The sequence below is a fragment of the Mizuhopecten yessoensis genome, unplaced genomic scaffold (genome assembly GCF_002113885.1).
Source record: "Mizuhopecten yessoensis strain PY_sf001 unplaced genomic scaffold, ASM211388v2 scaffold11041, whole genome shotgun sequence".
Lineage (NCBI taxonomy): Eukaryota > Metazoa > Mollusca > Bivalvia > Pectinida > Pectinidae > Mizuhopecten > Mizuhopecten yessoensis.
The window spans coordinates 468,393-496,380 of record NW_018408849.1 but is presented as its reverse complement, the minus strand read 5'-3'; the positions used below and the strand labels follow the sequence as shown (position 1 = coordinate 496,380).

At 35.3% G+C, this 27,988-nt stretch overlaps 1 protein-coding gene across 1 annotated transcript; it reads right to left on the bottom strand.

The window, feature by feature from the left end:
* LOC110464920 lies at positions 1-27,326 on the bottom strand. The gene is made up of 2 exons (XM_021520396.1): positions 26,098-27,326; positions 1-1,437 (listed from the first exon to the last, which is right to left on the bottom strand). Exons 1-2 carry the CDS (start codon positions 26,214-26,216, stop codon positions 339-341), a joined length of 1,218 nt encoding a protein of 405 aa, XP_021376071.1. The 5' UTR covers positions 26,217-27,326; the 3' UTR covers positions 1-338.
* Positions 27,327-27,988: the final 662 nt, after the last annotated feature.

The window sequence follows — 27,988 nt, the reverse complement described above, 5'->3', positions numbered from 1 at the left end:
TTTTTTTTTTTTATTAGATCTTGTTATCAAAACTTTTAAACGAAATTTGATCTGTGTTATTTTAAATACTTTACAAACAAAACCTCAGTTAAGGCGTCTTAGATCAATTTTGTTAATTATACCAGGCGCTAAATGCATTTAATGCAGATATATTTTAACAAAACCAAAGTTGGACTGTTCGTCTTTTTTATGTTTATGTAGTTTTTCCACTCACCGCATAAGTGGTTTTTAACTAATTTAGATTTTACTGTAAATGTTTTATACAAACGTTTATGCAAATTATTGTATGTCATATTTATTTAACAAATGTAAACAAACCTACAAATACATAATGTCTATTATACTTTGTTTAAAAGGATTTGTTGCTGAATATGAAACAGTCGCCTGGCTTCCTTATAAATTTTCAGATCTGGTAGCATTGCTTCCTGTATACGAAAGTCGTCTCTTAAGTCTAAGGTGTCATCGTCATCATAGTCATCAGAAGGTTCATCTTCCTCTGATTCAGTGTGACTGGCTCTGTTATAACTATTATTGTTGTTTAAATCATTGCCGCTGTCACTTTTAAGGCACTTGGTGAAAGGAAGTTCAAAAGCTTTTTCAAACATTTCTAAACTGCTATCTACATCAGCACCGAGGCCAATCACGGCGAACCAATCGGAGAGGTGATTGACAATGAAGTCCGTAATATGACCGATATCTGTATCACTTAACGCTTGACCTAACAACAGTTTCTGTCTGTACCAACAAGGATTCCTTTGATCTTGATCATGGATGGTGGAATTCAATTGTGATTTTTGGAGATATTTTAATTGTCTTGATTTGTCTTGTGAACACATTTCTGGCGAAAACAGTAACTGGTAAAATAAGGCACCTTTTTGAAGAAGTATCCATTCCCTTAGGGAAACAGATTTTGATTGAAACGCTGTACACTTTTCATGATATGGATCTGCTTTACAAAATTCATAACTTGACATTGCTAACTCAAATGGATCATGTACCATGATGAAATGGGCACATTTAACATTGATTTTATCACAGGCACCAAAAGAATAAGGACCACGGTGCACTTTTATCCGTTCCTTGAATGCCAAGGAATCTTTCGTTCCCGCGTTCCACAATAATCGATTTTGCACATGCATCACCGGTGACATGGGTAGGTCTTTGTCATACGATATATTTGACAAACACGTATGGAGTAGTTTATCCGCAGAGGCAAATTCCTGCTGAAGAAACACTATTGCAGAATCTCGTATTGTCGGCTTCGTGGATTTTCTCAGATATATGTTTGGCAAGAACTTGTTGAAGTCTTTTTGAAGCCATGGTACTTTGGAGGACACTGTCTTTTTATCAGCATCACTTTTCGAGTCCTCAATCAGCTGTCGATCCTTCTCTAGACTGTGGAGTGATCTAACCAGCCGTCTTAAATGGATGTCTTTTCTGCAAAATGAAAACAGATATATTAACATTCAATGATACCGAGGAAAGAAATACAAGTATACCTCGTTAACCTAGCAACCTCTTATCCAGTTGCCCTAATTGAATTAGGGGGCAGAGTCGCCTTTTTTATTCAAAATATTACTGTAGTTTCAAACACAGTATTAAGACACATTTGTTGGGAACTAAGAAGCCGACTGAATCACCGAGCCTTTACTTAGTGACCTGTATAGTTAGTGTTTATAGACAGCCAAAAGGGTTGATGATCTCTTTATCTCATTATCAAGTCCATTTTGCTGGAAAGAAAAGGTGGCTGGATCAACGAGTCTCATCTGCATATTAAGTTAATCTTAATTGTAGATAAAAACCTGAAAAAAAACCCAGTGACATTCAGTTTAATTGTTCTAATGAATGAGATGTAAGAAATTAAAAACCTTCATACATTGAAGTTAGTAAACAAACTTGGAAATGAGATCATGGTGCTATAAACCTTTTTTTCAACAATTGAATTTCCTTAAAACAAAAATAATGTATACAAAATACACATGAGCGGATTAAAAAATATAAAATGATACTTGGAAGAAACGGAAACAACAGGAGAGACCTTTTTAACATCAATACAAATGAATCGACGCAAAATCAGGTGCTGTAGAGCGGTAATTGTTCTGAGCACCAAATTATGATGTCTCCCATAAGATCCAGGAAAGTATGTAGGTCATTGATGATCTAAGACACGGCATACAAGTCTTTAATCATGGAAAACAGAAACATCTTAGGAAGAATGAGGTTAAAACCGTAACGTTTCCTTAAAGTAGATTGTATCTTCTCAAGTGGAAAAACGGTCTCAGTCATTATTGATCAGGCCAATAGGAAGCATCTATCAAGAAAATCCTGATAATTAAACTCTTTGAAATAGTAAAGACTTACGAATGTTCAGCGATTGATTGGAACTGGTAAGAATCAGATACAATGCATACTTTAATGTAAATCTATTGCATTGTCATTCCCCGTAAAGCCAATTAATCTTCATAAAACTTAAGTTAACACTGTTTTAAAACTGGGATGACTTTGTCTTATTATTGGACGAGAATGATGTAAAACTGGAGCGATTTATTCATGAACTGGGTCGAGTTTAGCATAAAACTTCGATGAGTAAATTTGAACATGTGAATAAATGTGTCCGCAGTGAGTCTTTATACACGACATTTGCCCATGAAATCGACCAGATCAACACTGTCAGTGCGAGCGTATGAATACGCGTCAGAATTTTTTATATTTCAACTTATGAGTTCATAAACAAAAACTTAAACATGACATTCGACTATGTTTTTGTGTTTTGTTCCTTCATAATTTGGCTGTATTGAACTATCAGAGTACAACATCATTTTGTTAATGGTCCATCAATGACGGACTATATTGTCTTACATTACGTCAATACGTAGACTTAGCTCCAGAATCTGGGACAAACTATCAGAATGGACTTTCACAAGTTCCAATTATCCAAAAAAAAACATATTGATTGAAATATAAAGATTGAATCTTTCTTTGGAGGATTTCATTGGGTGACGAATTGAATTTTTCTTGAAACAAATTTAGTAAAGCAGTTCATGTTGAATTTGTTTTAAGACCAATTCAATTCATCACCCCATGAAATCTACAAAAGCGGGATTCAAGCCCTAAGTAAGAGTTAGTATGTACGAGCTAGTTCACTCTGATTTGTGTAATAACATTTATTCAATATATCAATATTTTACTTACAGTGATTATTTGATCCGGTTTATTAAAGTGCATCGAGGAAATCGGAGGACAGATGCAATTAAAGTTCCCATCACTGGCGTATTATTAAGCCTTTTTCGAGATGTGCAATCAAAAATCATCACAAAAAATATAAAGCACAGACGTTTGTTAGCAATTATGTTGGCAAACGTAAGTTTGAACTTTTCCCTTATACATATGATTTTACATAGATTAGAAGTGGTTATGTCATATTTTATTGATTTTTCCTTGTCGAATTCCGAATGATAGGGACGAAAATACAATCTGATTATCTGCCCTTGGTACCACACCATCTGTGTATCGATTATATGTCACACTACAGGCGGTCCGTGAAACAAAAATACCTTGTCTTCAACATACAATGCTAATTCCTAGGTTTAGTACGACTCGCTATCGACAGCCATTCACCAGCTTCCACGTGGACTGAGGCCACTGTTCCTGTTTACACTCGGTATGACACTAAATCAATAGCGGATTACTTAGGATGCGAACCAGTTCAAGGATTGAACAAACACGGCGTGGTCAGCTTGGAAAACACTCCAGTTCAGATATAAAGGAAAATATAAAGTTATTGCCGAGATGTTTTTATATTGTTTTATGTCAAATTTTGATTATTGTGGGTCCATTACATGGTAGAGTTAGAATCTTTTGTTGTTATTTGTCATTACTTAGTAAATAAACGTTATTTCACTTGTCGGTGACAGTAAGGTTAAGTTGTATACCAGTTTATACAGATGTTACGGGGTTGGACTAGCTCGATACTTAAATACGTTGTTTTGTGTACACTATTTTGTTAATGCCTATGATATTGTTTACTCTGACTTTAGGTCTATATCAACACATGTGTCCATTTACAGATTTGTATATTGATTAATAGCTAGATTTTATCTACAGATAAATATCTTTCATGCAAAAATATTAATTCTGCATTTAAATGCAGATACCTTGTAGTTAATATATACACATTATATATGAGCCTTGCTACATTTCATGTTAAGTCAGATAGGTAGCGTTAGATACATCGTATTACATTGTATATAGACTGTATGTTTAGTTAGATTGGTACTGTATACAGATTTGAATTCGCGCAATGTTATTTTCGAGTTTTCACCCAGCAATTGATATTCCGTAATCTGATTAAGATCATCTGTTGCATGGCTTCGTTAACTTCATACTACGTACGCCTGTTGATATTCAAGTATGGACTGGTTAATAGAATGTTATTCGGGTGGTCGGATGGCTCAGTTGATACCGCATTCGCCTTTTAATAAAAAACGGCCGGAGTTTGAAATCCCCAACCGGATGTGAAAAGGTATCGGGTCACCTACCCGACCACATGTTTTTTTTTCCGTGTACCCCGGTTTTCCTCCCACATTAAGACCTCCGGTGCGTTTCCATCCGGGCCAACAAAGTGAAGAGTTGAATACACTTGTTTCATGTTTGTTGTAAAATTGATCACGTTTCTATTATATAAAATCATGCTCGACAAGTAACAGTACATTGTATGTGTTACCTGTAATAACCTTGTCGCAATGCAGATATATATATGTTTGATTGGTTGAACTAAAAAAGTGACCTGAATAGATTCACTACGTTTACGATATGTATGTGTCAATTGCCAGACAACAGTGATCAAACCTTGCAAACAGGTCATCTTGGTCTTTGTCTCAAACTAGAAATAACAGTAATGTCTGGTGCTGGAATATTTTGTTGAGTTATTCAATTCGGTGTTGAATCTCTTGCAACAAGCGCGAAAATAATGTAGCCGCAAAAAATACCCGGTATACAATATTAAATGTGATATTAGTATAAACTGTATGAATGTATTTTTAAAAACAAATATCAAAGTATGGCTTGCTTCATTTTTGTTTAATATGATGCATTATATTTAAACTTAGAATACTATTTAACAATCAGCTCTACAGATGATTGCCAATTCAAGACCCCTTAACTAGTTACTGCACTAAATATCACAACGGATCACCTCCCAACTAGTCAAATTGTTACGACAACAGGCTACCAAGAACAAAGGAAAAATAGATAAGATATGATGTTGAGTCCATGTTTTGCCAGAGGTACATTAAGTATAGTTACTTTCATCTGTGTCCTCAGTATGGCACACCAGACAAAAAGGTCAATAAGAGACGATTCGTACGGCAATGACAATGAAAAACATTACTTATGGTAAGCAGGGCAGGAATTTCTAAATGGAAGGACCAGAGTCATCCAGAATAACGAAAGACAAGGGAAGGGAAGTGATGGATAATCGAAAAGACAAGGCTATTGGTATTGGTCTGCTTTATTTATTCTGCCGGTATGGTCAGCAAATACTTTAATATCAATCGACCCAAATCTTCATCAAAATTGTCCAGACGTGTTGCAATCATCTTCCTACCTTTTTTCATCAACCTTAACTCTTAACCTACGGTAACTATAAAACGTATTTGAAATCCGTTAGTCTTTTTCATGTCACTCATTATTGTATACGTCTGTTTATCATGGAAAGGCGTTTGTAACAAATCCAGTCCAATTCATTCCTACTGTGTGAAGTAAACTATTTTTTATTTAAAAACCTTCTTATAATAAAAACTAAAAGTATACATCATTACTAGATATGGTTGTTCCATTTTTATATTATCAAATAAATATTAAGCTGACTGATAAAACAAAATCAAACTTTTAAATATGTTCATATTAGCACAGAGTAGAATACATTTATTTCTCGTGCATACAATTTCGCGAATCACATGTCGGTACTCATCTGGGAATAGAAAAATGATTTTTGTTCCTTTCAGCATGTATAACATATACGTGATCGCGTGCTACTTTAAATTCGTAAGTAATGCTTTACGCGAAAACAAATATATCGTGGTATTTATGTGTTGTGCTGTGCCGAATCGACAGTGAATGGTCCAATTAAATGCATCCACGCATAACTAGTGAGTACACGTGCATTTCATTTCTACATATACATAATAGGATTTTCCAAAATCTGTCTAGCTATGCTGGACTTTAAATCTCCTCTTCAGCAGGTAAGTTTAACAACATGTGGACAGGTAAAAGCTGCGTGCCAGTTATCATTTCAATAATATATGGCTTGTGTCAGCAACGATTGACATGAAAGGATTTATAAGGTTACGTACTCAATAACAGTGCATGGTCGTCCATGCCTGAAGTTGCTATTGATAACATTTTATTTGCGTGTGCTTGTCGGTAATTTTCGCTTTCAAAATTAATTACTAGTGTCAGGCCATCATTTGTATATTTAATCATTTAGAAATGTATAAAAAAAATAACATTATAAGAAGAGAAATGATTGCTGAAACCGCACAAAGAAATATCTGTAGTATACAATTGTTTAGTTTGTCAACATTTTGTCAATTGTATTATAGTGCTGAAATATGTTTAATAATTCATTTGAAGATGTAACAGCGTGCAGTTCCAATAATATTTTATAAAAAACGCGAGCACTATATGTTGAATGAAAAATGGTTACTGAGTTGTCATTTAGGCAGTATCATCAAAGTTTAAAACACAACTCAATAAAACAGATAAATAAAGGAAATTATATTTATAACGACTTTCTAGCGATAATTTTAGAACCCATCATATGATGCGCAGTGCTTTTAACTTACACCCTTTATAACAATAATAATTATTATTATTCGAGGTTCATACTACCGCTTTATCACAACCTAGTTCGTAGGTCGTCTCAAAGCGGTTCACACATTATTATCCGTGGTTATAGGGCATTTGCAACCAGTCAAACGCCCTAGGGAGCATACACCCGGTGCTACCATTTCGACGTTCACAGCTATCATTCAACAATTCTAGCAATGCCCAACCATGTACTCATTTACAGCTGAGTAGATTGGAACAGACAGAGTGAAGTATCTTGCTCAAGGATACAACACAGTGACGTGTCGTGACTCGAACCCGCAACCCTTTGGTCAAGAGCCCGCTAAACTACCGTGCCTCCAATCAATGGATGCAACACGTCTGTTCTACACTTTAACTATATTTTCCCTCTCATTTTTGTGTTCGATCGGGTCTTTCCGTTACACTTCGTGTAATCGGTACCCAATCGTGTCGTGACGATAAATTCAAATTTTAACGGAAATTCCTGAACTGTTTAACTGCGTTTGTCGTCTGATCGTATGGCCGTGTGCTCGATAACGTCGTTCCAACATTTGTTACAATAGTTAGTTAAAATGCAGTGTATTCTGAACCAACAGAAACAACTAAAGTATGAAACGTTTTTGCTTACAACTGTATTAGGATTTGTTGTCACTTCCCAAGTTCTCACATTGAGGGGTGACATTGTCTAGAATTGACATGGATTCACATTGAGAGGGTGACATTGTCTAGAATTGACAAGGATTCACATTGAGAGGGTGACATTGTCTAGAATTGACAAGGATTCACATTGAGAGGATGACATTGTCTAGAATTGACAAGGATTCACATTGCGACTATTGTCGATGAAGTAGATGAACAAATTATAATTAAGCATTCCTTTGTTAATTCCATTGACTTTTGTTTAATTGAATTACTGTTTGCATATCATTTGTGCTCTGGTATAATATTCCTATATTTGATAATATTGATGGTTGTTTTTCTCATTTAACTAGTCAATGCATGTATGTATTTTGCATTTCTAACAGCTTGATTGATGAAAGAAATTCTTGTACATGAATCGATTATTTTTAAGTTGCATTCGAAAATTCAAAAATAGCTAAAATTCTTGTTCTCATGTGAAATTAAATGTAAAGCCTGGGTTTTTTTTCTTTAGTAAAAAATATATATTAACCGAAGAAAACCTTCCGGAGCCAAGATCATTTTCTAAGCCGGTATTCAAACCTATTTCAGAAAAAAGGTTATTTTCAGAAGCTACTAAATCATCTGATAACAGTATATATAAATATATATATATATAATAAAAAGTGATTAAATGTCCATGTGAAGGAAGTAAATATAGAAAAAATAAAATTAACGACCGACTAAAAAACTAGCTGCTTTCACCCTTCACAGGGCTCTTCAGGTTTATTCAAAAGAGAACAACATCGTGACGTCACAATTACATGTCATCACACTACAATAGTAACGTGACGTCACGAAGTACACAAGATTGGTGGACAATTTGGCGTCAAGAGCCCTGTGAAGGGTGAAAGCAGCTAGTTTTTTAGTCGGTCGTTAATTTTATTTTTTCTATATATATATATATATATATATATTGCCTTGTCATCATCCAGTAGGAACTAATATTAATTCTGAAACTGAATGGATTTAAAGCGATGGATCGAATATTAAAAGTATGTGATATTAATATACTGTATACAGGCCTAGGGTTGCCGCGTATAAATTATAATCCTAGGTGAGGGGTTTAAAATGTTTTGGCGCAGCTGGTATCCCACACTGTGGCTGTTATCCCCAGCTTGACACGGAGATATCGGTACGGTGCAAGCAATTGAACCAGTCAGTGATCGCACCTGTCAGATCCTCTCGTGATCCTCTATTGTAGATGTTTTATTCAGCTGTCAGAGACTGCTTACGCCTATCAATGCCACCAAGCTTGTCAGGTTGGAGGGGCACACGGCGGGATCACTGATAAATCTACAGATTTATTATGTCACTTGACAAAGTCTAACTGTTTAAAACAAATTCCAATTATCAATCAAATCATTGAAATTTGGATTTAAACCGTTTGACACGTGAGCTAATACAGAATTTCGGCTAGTGTTCCCCAAGTGAACCCACTGCTAAGTGTCAAGGTATATTTATAAACTGTGATGACGAAAGTCATTGAGTACAGATGAAGACCGACGTGTTAAAATAAAAGTTTGTAGCTAAGTTTAAAAATAAAGTCAATAAATCGTGTAGAAATGCATTAACAGGATCCTGATATATAACACAGACGTATAGGAACACAACTAAAGTAACAGAAGACAATTTGCAGCAAAAATCCTCGAAATACAATGTATTTTTGTTCTGAATATATATATATATATATATATATAGTTCTTGATGCTTCGGGCGCTTATGGTATTATTATTTGTATGTAAGCAGAGTACACGCACGCCAGTACTTCTGTTATTAGATACAAAATATATCCCCTGCGTTGTATGCATACCAGTCTGTCCTAAGCTGTCCAACGCAGTGTGCTTGATCTGATTGAAACCCACATAGGATTTGAACACTGTATTCTTTATAGCAAGTAATAGATACTTTGATCTACGTAAGGCTTAGCTCCATAGTGATCATATTAGTATTATTTCGCCTATTCATTACATTTCTTACACAACAGGTGAACCCTGCAATAGTCCTATTGTACTTAATAAAGGTATTTATTCGCTTAGAATCAAATATGACAATATAGATATGACATGTCCTGGAATTCAAAATGATAATACTTGAAAAAAGTGCATACTATATCTATATTCCATCAACATATAAAAATGAAATAAACATATTTTCACTCTAAAATGTTGAGGGAGAGAGAAGAGAAACCCTTGTAAAGCACTTACTACAAACGGAAATAGTTAAAATTGCATCAATAAGAGGGCTTATAAACAGGTAATGATGTCAAATTCGCGAGGTCGTTCACTAAGGTAAAGTAGCCATGCACAACAAACAAGGATTTTCTAATATCTACAATAACAGTGAAAGGATATTTAATCTTTCTTTTTTGTTATTAGTTCATGACACATATGTGTTAATAAGCAAACATAATTAGAGAAAAAGGGAGTGACCGAAACATTCCCTGCTATATACGCTACCGATGCTTTGGTGTACCCAAGGGAGAGCCCCTCGGCGCTACCAGTGTTATAAACAAGACATGATTTACACTAAGCCGTAAATACTGCATGTCCAAATACCATAAACACTCGACATTCTGCTACAACTTGTGTACGCCGCTATCTATGAGAGGTTTATTTCTTACATGTACATACGTTAAGTTGAATGGGTAAGTACAGCTAAAATAATATGCGACTTCAATTTCCTTATATACAATTGTTTACCAGAAAACGATGCCTTCATCGTTCCCTGACTATATAATTAATCATCTTGTTGAGCGATTAAATATTCACACCGGATGTGTCAGGACGAAATTACGGGAAACCGGAAGAACGCATGAACATTCGGAATCAAGGCAAATAGGTTGGATAATTGTTGGAAATTAGAGCTTACATTTCTCCAATTGCACGTAAATGACCCCGGTGAACAGGAACATCAGGAACAATAAGGTCTCAATATTCAAGTCATTTATTTGTTTCTAAACTTAATACTTGAACTCTACTGCGAGGGTCAATGAAGAGACAGTTCGTGTGGGCGTATGGATACAAATACCGCGATCCGGTGACGCTTCGTGTTAACCTTCTGACGGAAATAGACCCTTATGCCTTTTAGTCTAGCATTTGAGTAAATAAAACTAGAGTGGTTTTTGACGAATAAGTAGAAATAAATCTTGAATGTGGCATTGATACAGTGGTGTGTTCATAGGTTTGAGTCGTTCACAATACAACTGTTGTTGACTTTCCAGTTGTAGTTTCTCTGCCTGCTTACACTGACAGACATAATACACGCATAAGAGCTCTTATGGTTGCAAATGATACACGTATGATATTTATTTGGCGGCATTATCTATTTCGCGGTCCGTATTCGGGGAATAAATAATTTCATGGTACCATTTCAAGAAACATTTTCAAAGACATGAATTGTTTCGCGACACATTTTCGTTGTATTAATACAGTCATGAAACTACACGATACACAGACTCTGAACCCATGACTGACGATACATAACACAAGAATTGATGAGACCAAAACAAAAGTAACGAAATCAGAAACCTACAAGTGAAACAAGAGCGAAATCCGGTGTCCCGAAAAGTTTCATGCTTTCAACACCACACGTGGTCCTTTTTCATCTGTCAAGTCAAATATACGGGAGCATGTGGGTCATCAACGGTCTAGAACACAGTGAATAGATGTTTTATCATAACAGACGATGCAATCAGATTTAGAAATCAAGACGGGATGACAATGGCAAAATTCTTTTACGACGATTATAGTATATGCGCTACTCTAGACAACTCTAAGAAAACAAATATTCGTCAACAGGCTGCAAGAGGACGAAACCATCTTTATGCTTAGAACAAATTCTGGAATAACGACAAACACTGTGATCTATGCACTTTAAACCGAAGAGACTAAGATGTTGCTACTGGGGAAAGGATATTGCCACAAACGATTTCCCATCCACTGAGCTACAACGAAGGAAACAATTGACAGAGGATTCAACAGTGCGATGGCTTTGGTTCAATTGCACCACAGTGTCATAAACGCAACGAATAGTTTAACACGTCATTGTCAAATGTACTACGTAGTCCAGAGTTGGTTAATTATATATGATTATAAACAATTGTTTGTATTTATTATTGCATTGTTTTTGCCATGTGTGACATTGCTCTGGGGAGAAGCAATTGAAAAGCTAGGATTGTTTCCGTTGATCATATTTTGACCTGGTTTAATTGTTGTTGTGTTTGGATTGCGGTTTTGTTGTCTCCATGTTTTCTTAAACCTTACAGTCAATAAACAATATTTAAACAAAAGTCCTAGTACTAGAAGTCTTTAGATGTGTGTGTCTCTCAGTTTTTGAAATCATTGATTCTTTAAGCTATCAGTGCAAAAAATAATTCCGTCTAAATTAAAAGTTTTACAGAGCTATACAAACAATAACAAGATACTGATACAAACAATTTTATTAACGTATGCTACAGATTCTTAGGTAACCTGGTCATTGAGGATAATGGTTAATGATTAAGATTGCAGGCTTTTAGTTTCGTATTTGTAGATTATCGAGTTTTGATTTTGTAATCTTAGTGTAATTATTATCCATAGCCATGGCATTTTCCCAACATAACCTGAATGGTCCAATTCTCTGTAGTGTGATACTGACTTACGTATAAAGTGTTAAATGTTTCGTTTCATTTACATCAGTATCATAACTGATTACTGACGATTTTGCCCTACGTCAATGTGCAGGGTTGCGACGAATCTGTATATTCTTTTGATTAGCTAAAACCTATCATTATAGTTATTTTTATATTTCGATTTTGACACTAATCAAACTTACCATACACGAAAGAAAATTTTATAAGAAATTTTACTTATAACATTCTTTTGTAAATGAAAACAAGACATGCACCGATAAATATTTTTATTCCAGAGTATATTTCAGATTTTTAACGACGTTGTCTTGTTTTAATTTACTTGATAATAAAAATCTATTAAGTCGATGAGATAGGCAGATTAAAAAGGGAAAAACAAACATTTTTGGGATAAATTGGCGACAGATGTTTAATTGTAATTATAACACTCATTTTAAAAGATATTTCTTGTTTTCTATTTTTTTCAAGCGGGCCATCTGTATTTGTATCAGGTTAATGACATTTGAAGTATCGTGTGTTCTCATAAACATCTCACAAGAATTAAGTTTAAGTAAAAAGGGGACTGGAACACGTCAAAATCATACGAAAGCGAGTACAGCACTCGCCCGACTCCGTAACACAACCCGTGAAAAGTGTATCACGCGCAGACATTTTTGACAGATATGGGGATTTATTTTCCCTTCTCGATTAACCATTTGACTTTTACACTGAATGGAGGGAAATACGTCATAATTTGACACTACATAAATAATATGTACCTATACAGCTAGGCCAACTTCATCTGAGCACATTATTGTCAAGACAGAAAAGTTTTCTGCAAATGAACTATGTCAAGTCTGATCAATCATGTCGCCTTGTTTATCATATCCCTTTGCTGCTATTTAGTAATGATGTAATCACATAACTGTTGAGAAGGTAATACGTACCCATGTAATATCACCTGTATAGTAAAGACAACACCGGAGAAACTTTTTGCGACATATATCGTGGCACGTTCTCTGGTTGAGCAAAGTGTATGAGGAACTAAAATTCCTATAAATTAATCTGGCTTCAATGCATTCATATGTATTTTGACCGCATTTAAATTCTTCTATAGTAACATTGGTTAATTTTTTTAATTTAAATTATCAATCTGATAATTTGACAAAATCTCTCGTGATATCTGCGGAATGTCTCAGACATTTTAGATAGATTCCCTGAAGAATGTCCACGATTAGAAACTTTTTAAAACTTTGTATTCCCTAGTATCACAAGGTCACACATGGCCAATCAGACAAACGCACACAACCAATATCATCAAATAATATCTAGGACGCTTTAATGATTTATTAGTCATCTATTATGGTATCTTTATGGAAACTGGCGTCAACAGAAAATCTATGTCTACATCTTTAAAGCAAGTGATGTGGTGAAATGTAAGTTAACAGTGCTTTATATTATTTATCATTTCTAACATTTACCGAGAACGTAGACCAGAGAGCTATATTTGAGAAAATTCGGAACAAGCATATTTCCATCCCTTTCTCCAGTTAATGTCATGTTCATTTACACCTAGACGCTGAAGGAGGGACGTATCCTTAAAATTCAGAGCTACGAAGAAGAAAAAATCCGTAGATAGTTTTTGTAGATAGGAGCTGTCAGAGTGTCCAAACTAGCTCGTGAAACATTTCCCAGCACGTGGCGTTATCGGGATGACGCCGGAACAGCGATAGGCATGCTGGGAAATTGGAACCGTCTGTTCAGAGACGAGCATTTGACATGTATATATTTTATCTTCATTCCCTTTTGCCATTCCTGCTATTCGTCTGCTCTGGGATGTTTGTCCCCCACACCTTTAAGCTAGAGTCGGGTATGCACTACGTAATATAGACCTTTTGAAAAACTTTTCTGTATAATCCGGAAAAACCTCCATCAACTAGATATTTAGCTAGGTCTGGCTAAGTTCAAACCGGCGAAACCGTATGAATCAATCATCTGCTAGGTCTCGCTGAATGCAATGAGCCCGTATAATCCTGAATACTCGGACAAATAAATTCAACCAGGTTATATACATTGCCAATGACAATGACAATTGTTTTATTCTCATAAACAATACAGTGTAGAGAATACATATATACAAATGGGTGGCAATAATACATGGTGGAACAGGGTGCCGTTTAAAGCTAATGTGTATTTAGAAAATGTGAATACATTATACTTTCAACATATTCGTAAGGAACAAAGACATCGTCGGGCCACTCCGAGATGCTGATGACCAAGTGACTGATACAATGTACCATTACATAGTATGTTATTATACCACAAAAGTCCTACGTTATTTTGGAGTCTGAATATTTATGTTGAAATAAGGGGCTATCAATGTGTTTAAAACTACCTTCTCGGTGCATGTTTCGCTCTTTTTAGACGATTTAAGACTTGTTTAGATACAATATATCCTGTAATCTAGTATGCTTAAGGAAAATAGAAATTGAAAAACAAATTTATGTATGAATAGAAATTAATAAATGACAGATTTTATGACACATTCTGTAGCGATGTAGGGAGACAATCATTTGAATCTTATTGGTACTGGTGCCGAACTTCAGCCCCAAAAACCTTGTGAACAAAACACTAATTAATTTCAAATACAAAACGTAAATGAACACGGCATGTTGTCACGTTTTATTCCTAAATGCTAAGCAATAATAAAAGTTGATTTTTTTGTCTACGTTTTCGTCCTAGTTATGCTGATGCGAATGTAAAATGGTTAGTAATAATGTGACCGTGGAAATGTGAATTAAAATGCTGGTGATTTTGTCTGTGTGTGTACTGGAATAATAAACCGGTTGACCCGAGTCTTGGTGCAATGTAATTAAGTAAAAAAAAAACATTGGCCTACTTACATTCTGTCTATATTGTATCAGATTGCAATGTTCGTCAATAGGGTTTTCTGTTCACACAGCTACGGTAAAACAGATAACGTATCAGCAGACAGCATTTCTGCATGCAATCCGCACGAGAATCGAATCTAGAATAATGAGTTAATTAATATGACAACACATCGCGTCCATTTCCTTCGAATTACCATTCACATAAACCTGTTCCTTGTCAATTAACTCAAACATAAACTCGTAAGCAGTCGGTGGCTTAAATGAATTTTTCGTGACGACTAAACACCTTATTTCAAAGGACAGCACTGTCCCATGTACTGACAAAGAATATGCAGTGGATAAACAGAAATGAAACAAAGGACAGACAAATGGCAAACATGAACTTCGTATGATTGCAGACGACACATAGCTAAATACTGAAAGACGTGCACGGAAGCAAACAGACATCACTTTTGACCTTCAACGTACATCGCCAGCCTATTCCAAACTTAATTTCTAGAGGAAAAAACATATGATGTTTGAATAGAGCTTTACTTTTTGTGCTGTATGATTCCGTTTTCGAAACAAGCAATCTGAAGTAAGTCATCGAGTGTTCGTATGAGGCGACTAATGAGTATCCCGTCTGCAGAATCGGAGTGTCTTTGATTCATAAGGAAACAGATTTGGTCTGATGCCCCCATTGCATCACATGTATTTTTTCCCTTCTACCTACATTTATTCAGCGGAATCTTTCAAGGAACCCGTTTCGTATGACTTTATCGCTTTTTGGAGAAATTGACACCTTGAATAAAACGTAACAAATTCTTTATATACCACATCATTCCCCAGTGTTAAGTTTGCGATCTCGCAGGAATCCTTTTGCACCAGTGACGTCCTGCCAAACTAGTTTGACAAATTAAAGCGGATGCTTTCGACTGCAGCGTCATCTGTGTTATGTTTCTGCGTCTGTATCTTCGCGTTCAGATCGCTAGGCATGTGTCAGTCTGCCACGCATTTCACGCGCACTATGTATAACTCGGGAACAGCCCCCCTATATCTTAAGACTGACACTGACACACATGTACAAGCTCGCTATATTATCGGTTTATTTTCTTATCTGGTAAGAATCAGTTCGGTTAACAAAAGTAAATATTTAGCTGTAAAACACACTTTTTTATAGATGTCTTTTTAAATGTTGATGAAAATAATTCTTCGGATAGCTGGCACAAAATCAACTACGATGTAGCGTTTCTTACTAAATCTAGAAACATTTTTAACGTTTCTCTGTGAAATCTATTATATGTGATCAGTGAAATAATAAGAAAACCATTTGAAAATGAATATGTTTATTAGTAACGTTTCGACCATCGATATGAAATAAGCAACTTGTCTTTTTTTATGATTCGTGGAAATGAATAACAGAGGGATATTTTTGTGATGTGAAATGTCCATTATTTGGAGCGATGTCGAAGAAAAGTAAAGACTGATATATATAAATTGCAGCTTGACTGAAATTGCAGAGTACATATTATAACGACCAGCTCGTTAATGATAACAATGGTGACACCTGATTTCTGAATTAAAGCAAGGAATGTATTACTGTATAAAAAGAACTTTGTCTGTCTAATATGACTAAAACATTGACCACGGATACTTGTAGCAAACGATTACAAAATAAGTAAGTCTGAAAACATAGAAACACTGTTTTTTTATAAGCCGCGAATCTAGGTTGATCGGAACATCAAATTGTAACTCATTTTCATGCATCACAAATATTGCTACTACAGTGTATTTTCTCTTGAATTTAAATGAAATTTGGTAACGAAAATGTCCATAACTTCTAAATTTTCAAAACTTCAAGTTTGAAACATTTCTTTAAAGAACGTTCTTGAATTGGGGACCGGGCAATTTTTAAATTTTTAAACTACATGTACTTTCGTATGACTTTGAAAATTGGTTACGTTTCAGGTTTGTCCGTTTTTGAAAATGACATTTAAACTAATACCGAAGACGCAATGTAATTATCAAATCTCTAAATCTATTTATTAAAACAGAAAGTAAAATTTATAGGTATGAACACTGTATGCCAACAGTTTAGGCTTGTCTTGGACATAACACAGAATTCAGTAGAAATTCATATACATAAGATAGCCAACTAGTTTATAATGGTATTGCCATTTTTAGAATATTTACGATGTTATTAAACTTTGACCGCTAAAAAATCCTAAACAGTTATAACTGATAATTGGGATACTGAGGTAAAGGGATTGTATACAGTGTGGAGTCAGACATCCTCCTGTGTAGTACAGAATTAAGGCGGTCGAGTTACAGGGAAAGCGTTTATATAGACGGATAGTGGGACAACCGGATTGGTGGTGGATGCATAAACTTTAACAAACCCATCTGAAGTCAACATTCAGTCAACAGGTTTGTGACCATACAATTACGTTGTTTTAATTGCACACGGTGAGACTCAAATGTGTCGAACGTGGATAGTCGAATGCCCCGTTCTCTACAGGACGTTTCCATACCTAATCTTATAACCTACCCGGGTGCTTCAAACACTCGAACGCTGAACCTATCTTAACTGGACCTTTCAGTGTGTCTAGTTCGAATTAAGCGGGTTTTACGCTACTGCAAGTTCAAGTTCGTGCAAACGTCAAACATCAGAGTGTCATCTCGTGGTAGTTAGTGGTGTCACTCTCCCTTTATAATGTAATTGACGAGACAATTCTAAGCCTGGGTTGTTCTAACTGTCAACGGCAGTTTGAGAAAGACAAACATTAGCTTACAGGTTAATCCTTCATACACTCACCTGACCAGGCACACGACAGGAGTGAATCTCAAATTACGAAGGCCCGGGTTGTTATCGAAAGTAAATTTAGATATAAAAAAAAATCAGTTCCCGTTAAGTTCAAAAATCAAAACAATGGAAAAGTCTAAATATATCTTTGCAAATATTATTTAAATATCATTCTTTGGCAATATTTTGTTATATATTTGAATTATTTGAAATTTCTATGAAATAGGATTACATTGCAGCCTCACTTAGAATTAATGAATTGCAATATGATCATCAAAATGCATCCAAGTCAACAAGATTTACTTATTATTGGAAAATTCTTGATTAAGAATTATATTGACGCAGTAGTTGCAATACATGTTGTGATGTCAGCTTACACGTAACTGTTATGTGTAAAGTTTGAAGAATTACCGGGGATCCTTAGCAACCTGGTATACCATGGGTATGCCGCGCGCACTATCGGGCGACCCTGTCACCGGGTCGAGTACCCAGTGTGTTAACATGACTAATGGCGACAATAAATTGATGCTTTAGTCATTTCTCGTCTGTTTTATAGTTTTTATTTACTACAAGTTTTAATACAATAATTCGCACCCGGCAAACACAGTTATGAACCCAATATCATGTGTATATATATCTTATGCAAACAGGGACGGTTTTCAGTTGTTATTGATTTCATATCCTGTATTTTATTAAATATCATACATAATTTATAACCGTGTGACATATTCTGTTATAAATTAATAAATTTAGAGTATATTGATGCGGTTCTCATATAGCCTTATTAATACAACAGTGGGTGCTAACTTGATTGCATACATATTAAGAAATGCTTCTCTTAAAAATGTCCACCGTCTTCTGGGTTAAAGCGTCAATCATAACCCCCATTCGAATAATAGTTATTACTTCTCGACAACACTTTGCCTTAACGCTGATCTTTTGGTTGTTATCACATCTTCGTTATACGCGTGAAATAAAAATATCGTATTCAACGGAAAAAAACATATTTTTTTCTATTTCTTATATTTTTTTCACGAAACTCTTGGCAAATATTGCTATATCAGAAAAGCGCGGAAATTTGAAGCGTTATTTTTACGCATGATTTATATGACGTCACGCATGACAACAAAACAGGGCGCCATTTTAAATAGGTTTTCACTGCAAGTTTTCCGTTTGCTACTTTTAACTGGTACTATTTCCAAACAAAAAGGATATTAATTGTGAAGTTGTGAAAAAAAAACGTTATAATGAATGATTATTCTCCTATCTTTTTAGAGAGTATGCGGCCTCAATTTCCCAAAAGGCTATCACACATGGGGAAGCACTGGAAGTGGACAAAGTGTTTACAGTTCAAACCTTGCGGTGCTTCGCGCCGCATGGGGGTTTGAAAGAAAGGTATACAAATATATATCTTAACTGAGGTGAATCAAATGTTTTATCAACCAATGGGGGGAATGTTATATTTTCCTATGGCCTCAGAGCTGAGATCAATAAATATTATGCCGAAATAGCCAATAAAATAGGTTTAAATCAAAATGCCGAAGCCAAAAAGAGAACATATCAATTAAGAAATATACCTCAGCATCAGCACACGATACAGGTACAAGTAAACTGTAGTGTCGAAAACAGATAAAAATATACTACAGCGTCAAAAAACAGGTAAAAATATACTACAGCGTCTTAACGACTGAAAGAAAGGTTATGCCGTTTTGGTAACGACTGAAACGAGGGTTATTCCTCTCTGGTATCGACTGAAACATGTTCGAGGGTTATGCCTCTCTGGTCTCGACTGAAACGAAGGATTAAGTCACCGTAATGATAACGACTGGAACGACGCAGGAGGTCACTGTGGTTACGACTGAAACAAGAGATTAGCTTACAGTAGTGGAAACGACTGAAACGACGGATTAGGTCACAGAAGTTATGACCGAAACGCGGGATTAGGTTACAGTTGTGATCGCGACTGAAAATGACTGAAAAGAGAACTGAGATAACAGTAGTGGTCACGACTAAAACGAAAAAGTAAGTATGACGGGGCAAGGGTAACTGTACAATGTAGTCATAAAGTCACGCTGGGTATATTTAAACTAATTAAACGAACAGTTATTCCTTTATTTAATCCACAGCGTCATGAAACAATTACATACTGATTTTACGACAGTCCTTTAAATAAATCAGAAAACCCGGTTGTTTTAGTGACTCGAACCCACAGCAACCCATTTTTAAAGACGGACCAGAGTTCAGCACAACTTAACCTAATCTGTGCACGCAATGGAGGAAAAAGCATGAAGTCACCTATATTTTTTATCCTAATTTGAAAAATTGTTTTATTGTATGTCGTAAATCTATTGAGCTGTGGCTAGTCATGCTTTACAGTAATTTGTTTAGACTTATGCATGAGCGAGTGGGAACTATTGGTCATTGTTTGATAGGCTGCTCTATTTATCGTGTTGTACCAGCATATTCGTGTTGCCTTGTGTGAAAGTGTCTGTTTAAATATTTACTCTACCCACTTTCTCACTTAATTTGATTTTTAAACTTATCGCCAATCTGCGGTTTACGCTATGAATTATGTGTCATACATTTGTGCTCCTTGTATGTGGGCCTTTCCTTCTCTTCGAACAGTACATAACCTTTACGAGTAATATTTTATAAATGCCATATCAAATATGTCACGCACAAGTTAGGAGAGTATCGTGTGAGGAGAGGAGATTCTCGATTAGGTCAAAAAAACACTTTCTAGTTAGGCCACACAACAAACATATATGTTTTACTTCCCCCTTCTAATCCTATTGTTTAATACATACATTGAATTGTTTGGCCTTAATTCAGACAAACACATTGTTTGGCCTTAAGTCAGACAAAAACAGTTAAAGCTGGCACCCTGCCGCTATAGAACCGAAAACGGAAACAACAGTATAGGTTTATTTGGCCTGAAATTATATTTCTAATTATCGTTTTTACCTCATGAGGATCAATTTAAGGATACATATTTTTAACATCCCAATTTTCTCAATGTCTTGCTCCATACAGACTGAAGATCAGACTGCAATATATTGTTGCGAACTTGATTATTATGCCACATTTGCTATCTGGCTAAAGTTATTTACATGTTTTAATTTACATCTCTTGGATGTACATTTCAGACATTGTCAAGCTTGCTGAACGAAGCTTTCATAGTTTGGTATCTTCACGAATGCCACATGTGGATAAGACAATACTTTCTCCCCCGAGAAACCCAAACTACAAACCAGAGACGATTTGGAAACTTACACATACATGATACACGTCATGTTTATGATCGTCTCCTATTTACCATTTTTCATAAATATAGATAATCAATAATTCATAAGTTTCGTCATAAGCTATACCTAGTTAAGGTAGTTATCCTTTTTTCGTTTACCAGCCACATGTATATTAAAGTAACAGATTGATGTATGTAACAGCTGATTTACAATTTTGCAATGTGATTCTTTTACCTTCAGCATAACCGATGTAGGCATATTTCTCGAAACATGCATATATCTTATGCAAAACAAATTGTATTTCTACATTTTATGACACGTTGTACTTAATAATGGTAAATTTACTGCAGATATCTTTTTTAAATGATCTGATTTTATCAATTAGATTATATCTGAGTAGTGTAATGACTCTGAGGATGCATCAGCTCATTACTGCCTACTGTGATGATCGGCTCAGCTTGCTAATGGCGCATGTCGTCATTAACGCATAACGTAGACAGATCACTCATGTGGAAACACATTACTGTCAACTTCTATGTGGTATTAAGGATTAGCTAGGGTTAATTGAATTACGCATCACTGATTTTAAGTGCTTAGTTGGTGGTTTTATTTTTCCATTACATTATAACGGACGAAAAGTCGTAAATCTACAGGCCATTACGTTAACGCGATTTCTTAAATTGAATACATCGTGTTTGTGAATGGTTTTCAATATAATGACATTATTTTATTTCATAGTGATTTAAACCCCAGTTATTTGAATGAGCGTGAAATAAGGTTATTTATTAGCCACCATAATGCACACGAAATCAATAGCTGATTTAGATATTGTGGTTGGCTAATGTTCCAATGTTTGTTCCGTTGAATTCAATGTATATATTTTCTCGACCGTTTTAAAGCGTTACTGTTAAAATTAAAACATCTAACTATATGATAAATTGTTCTGCTAAAAGCCTGGAATTATATATATATAGAACTATAAATATCTGTTATGGTTTCATTTTCACGCAGTGTTAAATTTCAACATCAAATCATTATGGTCTGTTTTATGAAGTGTAATATCATCATACTATGCAGTTGCCGTTGCCAAGCTTATGTATGTTATACATTATAACAACTCACGCGACGTCATAAAGTTCATTGAGATGACATCATAGATTAAACGCGAGGGGCAACTATGACGTCAGTATTCTTTCAACAGACTTTCTTTACGAAATCTTAAGTGTAATAAAGTTTGGTTCATTGTCCAACCCACTCTACCTCATCTAAACGTTAAAACATCGTTAATATTGTTTCACAAATAAGGTTCGTTTGTAAGTAACGATTTTATTTTTTTTGAAAGATTTTATAAAGGTAATTGGGAGAGCAGTTCGTTGCATGTTATATATGGAGATTTTATATATACCGGGAAACTTTCGCCCAGTCAAACTTTCGCTCAGTCAAACTTCGAAATGTTCGCCCAATGTTAATTTCGCCAGGTCCTGGCTGTAGGTCGGTGGATTTTCTCCGGTAACTCCGGCTTTCCTCAACCACCAAAACCTGGCTCGTCCTTAAATGACCATAGCTGTTAATAGGACGTAAAACACAAACAAACCAAACCAAACCAAACCAAACATGTATGAAAGATATAATCAAACCATAAAAAGACATATGTAGTTTCTAATGCGTTGTTACATTTTCAGCAGTGGAACGAGTATCCTCCAACGTTCTCAATAATCAAAATCAATGGTAGAATGTATGTCCGGGATTAAAATTCATCTATATTATATACATACAAAATCCTATTTCTACAAATATAAACAATGATTTCCTATTTTACTTCATTGACATTGTATTGATTGCACGTTAAGGTGGAGGTAATGAGATTAAGGTGAATAGGTTAAGACATTTGTCTGAAGCAGGAGCAGGTTCAAACCACTTGATACTAAAATATCGTACAACACAGAGCAATCTTTACGGTTAAGCATCTTATATCTTGTAAATAAGAAACTTTTACTGGTCTAATGTGTGTTTCAGGATTATAACAACTCATTCAATAATTTCTTATTATCTTTCCTTGTAAGCGTTCTTCCCGTGTAGTTGGACATCGTAGACAATAGTTTACGGAACTGATTGCCATTTTTGATAGGCTATTTGAGTTATTCAGCTACGTAAGAGAAGCTCGTTAGATTATCCAGGTGCCCCTGTACAACGACTGGTACTTCAAAACCCAATCATAACATGATAAATTAGTTAACAATACATTACATCAATTAAAATCTCGCCACAAAATAACCATTACCAGATCCAAATTAATATCTACCCTTGTCTATCCTTTCTGTCAATGACATATCATTTCATCCACTAATATTTCACTAAATGTCGCCAATTGTCATTCAACATCACTGTTATTATCAAAACATGGAAACGATTTTCCAGTTAAAATCGATGATAACCAATATTTGCAATGAAAAGAGATTGTCAAATATTGATTTTTAAATTAACCAAATTTTAGCAAGCCTAATTACTTCTCCGAATATTTAAAAAACCGATTTACATGATATTGGCTAAATATTATGAGTTTAGTTAGGTTTAAATGGTTCTATTACTTCAGCCAATGTTACATTAATAGCTTACACGGATGATAACAAGTGATGGTTATTGCCCCGATTCTGGTAAGGACCGCTTGATATTTATCTAGAAATTGAAGATATAATCAAACGCTCATTATGTGTCTCGTAATGAACCGTTAAAACAGTCGGTACACACAATTGACCAAACGTTATTGGTATGCTGACACTTAATGTACAATTTTCAAAATGTTTAAAAACAGTAAATGTTCGTATTGTGTTGCAAAGGGAGTTAAGTTTGTATCCTAAAACCAGGGACATGAAATCGTGGAAAATTAGTTTCAAAGAATTTTTTTGTTATATGAATATACATATTTCTTCCAAACAGATTGATATATACTTTTAACATAGTCCGCAATTTAGTTACTCTCAAGTTTAGCAACACTTTGAACTGTATCTCAGGACTGTATCTCAATAGAGTGAACTGTATCTCAATAGAGTGAACTGTATCTCAATACTGTATCTGAATAGAGTGAACTGTATCTCAATAGAGTGAACTGTATCGCAATAGAGTGAATCGTTTACCTCCCCTCCAGTTCGTTTGTTTTTATAAACTGTGGTTGTTTAGAGTGACAGTTTAAAACTCTGAAGTTAAGGGTTTGAATCCTACTTTTGCTCGCTGACATTTTACACTCAAAACACTATTGTTGATATTTTGTTTATTTTATCTTCATTATTATGATTTCATCAAAGTTCCACAAGAGATGATTTTCTTTTCAGAAATGATTTATCAAAGCTATAGTCAAACTAGAAAAGCGGTTTCCAGTGCATTGTATATTTTTGGGAGTGGTACGAGTTCCCTGCAGAAATCTTAGTGTCCCTTAATAAAAGAAAGGGGTCCCTAGTGTTCATTTTCCTACATTAGAAGGGTTACAATTCCTATTGAGTGGTAAGTTATTCACGGCATATCCCATATACTATGCGCCTGCAATCAACTGTCTTTTTGACACGATAAACAGCTGTTAGACAAGTCAAATTGGCTACATACCTCCACGAGGTAATTAGGACAATTCATTAAGTCATTTTAACCTGTTTATAAATACAGTAAATACCTGCTAAGCCGCGTATCGCGTAGATCTACAGCGCGGTGCATACCATAACTTGAACCTCGCCTGCACGGCAAATATTATTTGTATTGATAATTATAGTAAGTTGTACACGTACCGGGAAGGAAACATTTTTGAATCGTAAACTATGTCCGTTTGATTGTTCCATGTTTATTGTGAGGAATTCTTCGAGGAAGCACACGACCTAGCTCTAGAAAGGTGTCAATCCCACGTTAATTGTTGAGAATGAGCATAAGATTAAAAGGCAATACAAACAATGTCTTCTTAAAGAAGATGAAGAACACATGGACGGCTGAGAGAGAAAGAATTCACAGATGACTGTACAATATTCGACAAAAGACGGCCAGTTGATATAAAACTTATTCTTAGTTCAAATGTGCACCAAAAGAAAAGGGAACATTGAACTATGATGTTGGTCAGCAAAATAAGAAATAAAATGATCGATAATTACTTCTGTTCAATGATATATGTCATACTGAGTTTTTATCATCAGTTAACTTCCTTCTTTTCTCAAACACCTGTCGGCCCTGTGGTATGACCATAGACTGGGTAGGATTCCTTTGTAACGACACAGTGGAACGTGTAATAGATTATGATTACACTTACATAAAATCTATGTGTTAGTGCATGTGTCGTTACTTTAAAATACTTACTGCGTCAGTTTATATCTAACTCTAACTATGGTACTAACATTTAACAGATTTCCCTTTATGGATAAATCGTTATGAAGATTTTTGAGACGACCACATCTTTCTTCAGGTAGTTAGGACTTCGTAAAGAGTTTGTTATCAACACAGGAACTTTTGGGAGGCGAACACAATTTGTTATGAAATTTGATTTTTTCTGAGAATATCTTCTGCAAGCATACCCGATCGATATGTCGTAATAACGAAGAATTCGCAACACGCATATTTGAAGTAAACATGTTTGTGGTTTAAATTAAATATTAATCTGACCTTTCAATAAAAATTGTCTGACTTGGCACATATTATAATAATTATCTTCTTCTACAGAAAAACACACTTTTAATACTAGTTAAATAGTAATATTGATTCGACACTTTATACTTCCGCTTACATCTCTATACATGTATGTGTTTTCCTGTGTTAAAGCGTTTTGAAACCTTCATATTGTCATCCACAAGGACATGTCAGCACTGTCGCTATCACATTAAATGCCATGAGTAATTTCTTACATGTCCAAAAAACTCTACCTGACGATATCGAATACCGCTATCAGTATACCTGTGCTGACGAACGTGCGCAGTCAAAGTGAAACTAACACACGAGGAAGGAACAACTCATCATTATAATATACGTCGATGTGTTGAGATAGCCGTATTAACACCCCACCCCATCTATACTTACTCTTTGTATATATCATCGCGTGGTGCCGATACCATCCACAGCAACGGTCCGAGTAGGAGGACAGTCACCGGTATTCCCACTACAGCCAACAGGTGTCGCTTCCAAGTGTCCAGTCTCATCCTTACATCTCGGGATTATATAACGTCCCGGACATATCCTTGGTTCCACACAATGCAATGTAATTCCTCTTTTTGTCTTTTTATTTATACTCGATATAAGACATTATACCCCTTCTAGGTATATCCGCTATAACGTTCTCTTCGTCTGTCTTTTACCGCCGATATAGTCTTCTAACATTTACCTTCAAGGTATAGATTATAACGTTCTCTTCGTCTGTCTTTTACCGCCGAGATAAATTTAAAGTATATCTCCAGTTTTCCGTCTTTATCCCAGAACTGAACAAGATCCTCTGTTGGTCTGGTTTCTCGCTCGTTCCCTGAGAAACATCAACATCTGACGGGGAGTTCTATACATACACTTCCAGCAGGAGAATCTCACGAATCAAGAATTATAAATATTCAGGGAATTGGCAAAGAGGACATAAACACACTCATGTCACTCAAACTATTCCTGTTGGCCAGGTCTGCTGTATCATACGCAGATATAACGCTTACTTGCGACTCCAATCATCGTCTGAGGTATACCACACTCTACAGATGTTTCGCGTCTACTGCCATCCTTGCCCGATCCTATGTACATTTGTAAATCCAGTTGCAGATAAATTTACACTGTTATAGTACATTTAACACGTAAAACTATATATAAATACGACTATATTTAGTACTTCAGTTGCAGGTAAGATTACACTACTCTAACATATTTATACACATATATGTATGTATATTACCTTATTCAACAAGCCAGCATGTATGCTTGTCTATAAAAAATACAAGAATGTTGGCAAAATTATACGGATGAAACATAAAAAAAATCTCGTAAACTCCCTGTATTGACGTTAATCCAAGCTAAATAGTGTATACACTTCGTTCGTTGAAAAGCGAAAATTATTAATTGAGGCCTTTTCACTGGGTCTTTCCTCCGTTAGACGTCAATACTGCTCGCCCTCCTCCTGATAACGATCAATTAGCCGCTCCCATGTGTAAGCACGGCTTGTAAAGATTTCGCCGGTACGACCTTGTTAGGCCCACAAATCTTGACTTTTTAAACGGTGACAGAATTCAACTGTAATAATCTTTCAAAAAGCTCCGCCCCGCACGTATTTGTGTACACATTAACCACACTCGAGAATACAGTACAGCGCATTGTTTGGTCGGACGAATGAGAGCAGCACACAAGCTACTATGTACTGTTTGCAAAGTAGTACACCAGTGACGTCTCCACACCTATGATCCCATTAAAAGAAAATGGCAGTTATTTCACCCTAACTGTTACTTAAATACTGGCTTAATACATTAACAACCACATCAATGATAGCTGGATAGAAAGGGTTGTTCACATAAAACAGCACTGTTTTGTTTTTGATTTGTTTTGGAGTTATACATGTATGAAAACAGGAATCTGAGGGGACTACGTCTAAAATATATGTGTAGGAGAGAACGGATAAAATAAAGACCATGAGCGTTAATTGTGATTGAGGTAGCAGAACAGCTTTGGCCCGTTAATTAAGTAGTAGACAAAGACAAAAATCTGTTCTATAGGGAATATAGGTCCTAGTGGTGACACCATTGATTAACGAATCGCGACGTACGTTTTTCTACTCTGATCCCAAACATTCAACCTAATATTATAGTATTCATAAATCATTATTTCCAATCGCTTATTAACATTTATATACAGGTGACTTTTTTAGTTTGTGATGGGCACTTTCGGGTATTGAAATAAATATTTACACAACAGTTTTTTAATTCACGAGAGGAAATATGATATTGGA

Bases quoted from the DNA above. Each gene is read 5' to 3' on its own strand.
- LOC110464920 (XM_021520396.1), bottom strand. From the start codon at position 26,216: ATGAGACTGGACACTTGGAAGCGACACCTGTTGGCTGTAGTGGGAATA. The intron at 1,438-26,097 runs GTAAGTATAGAT...TTCATTTTGCAG, and splicing joins CGCGATGATATATACAAAGA to AAAAGACATCCATTTAAGAC.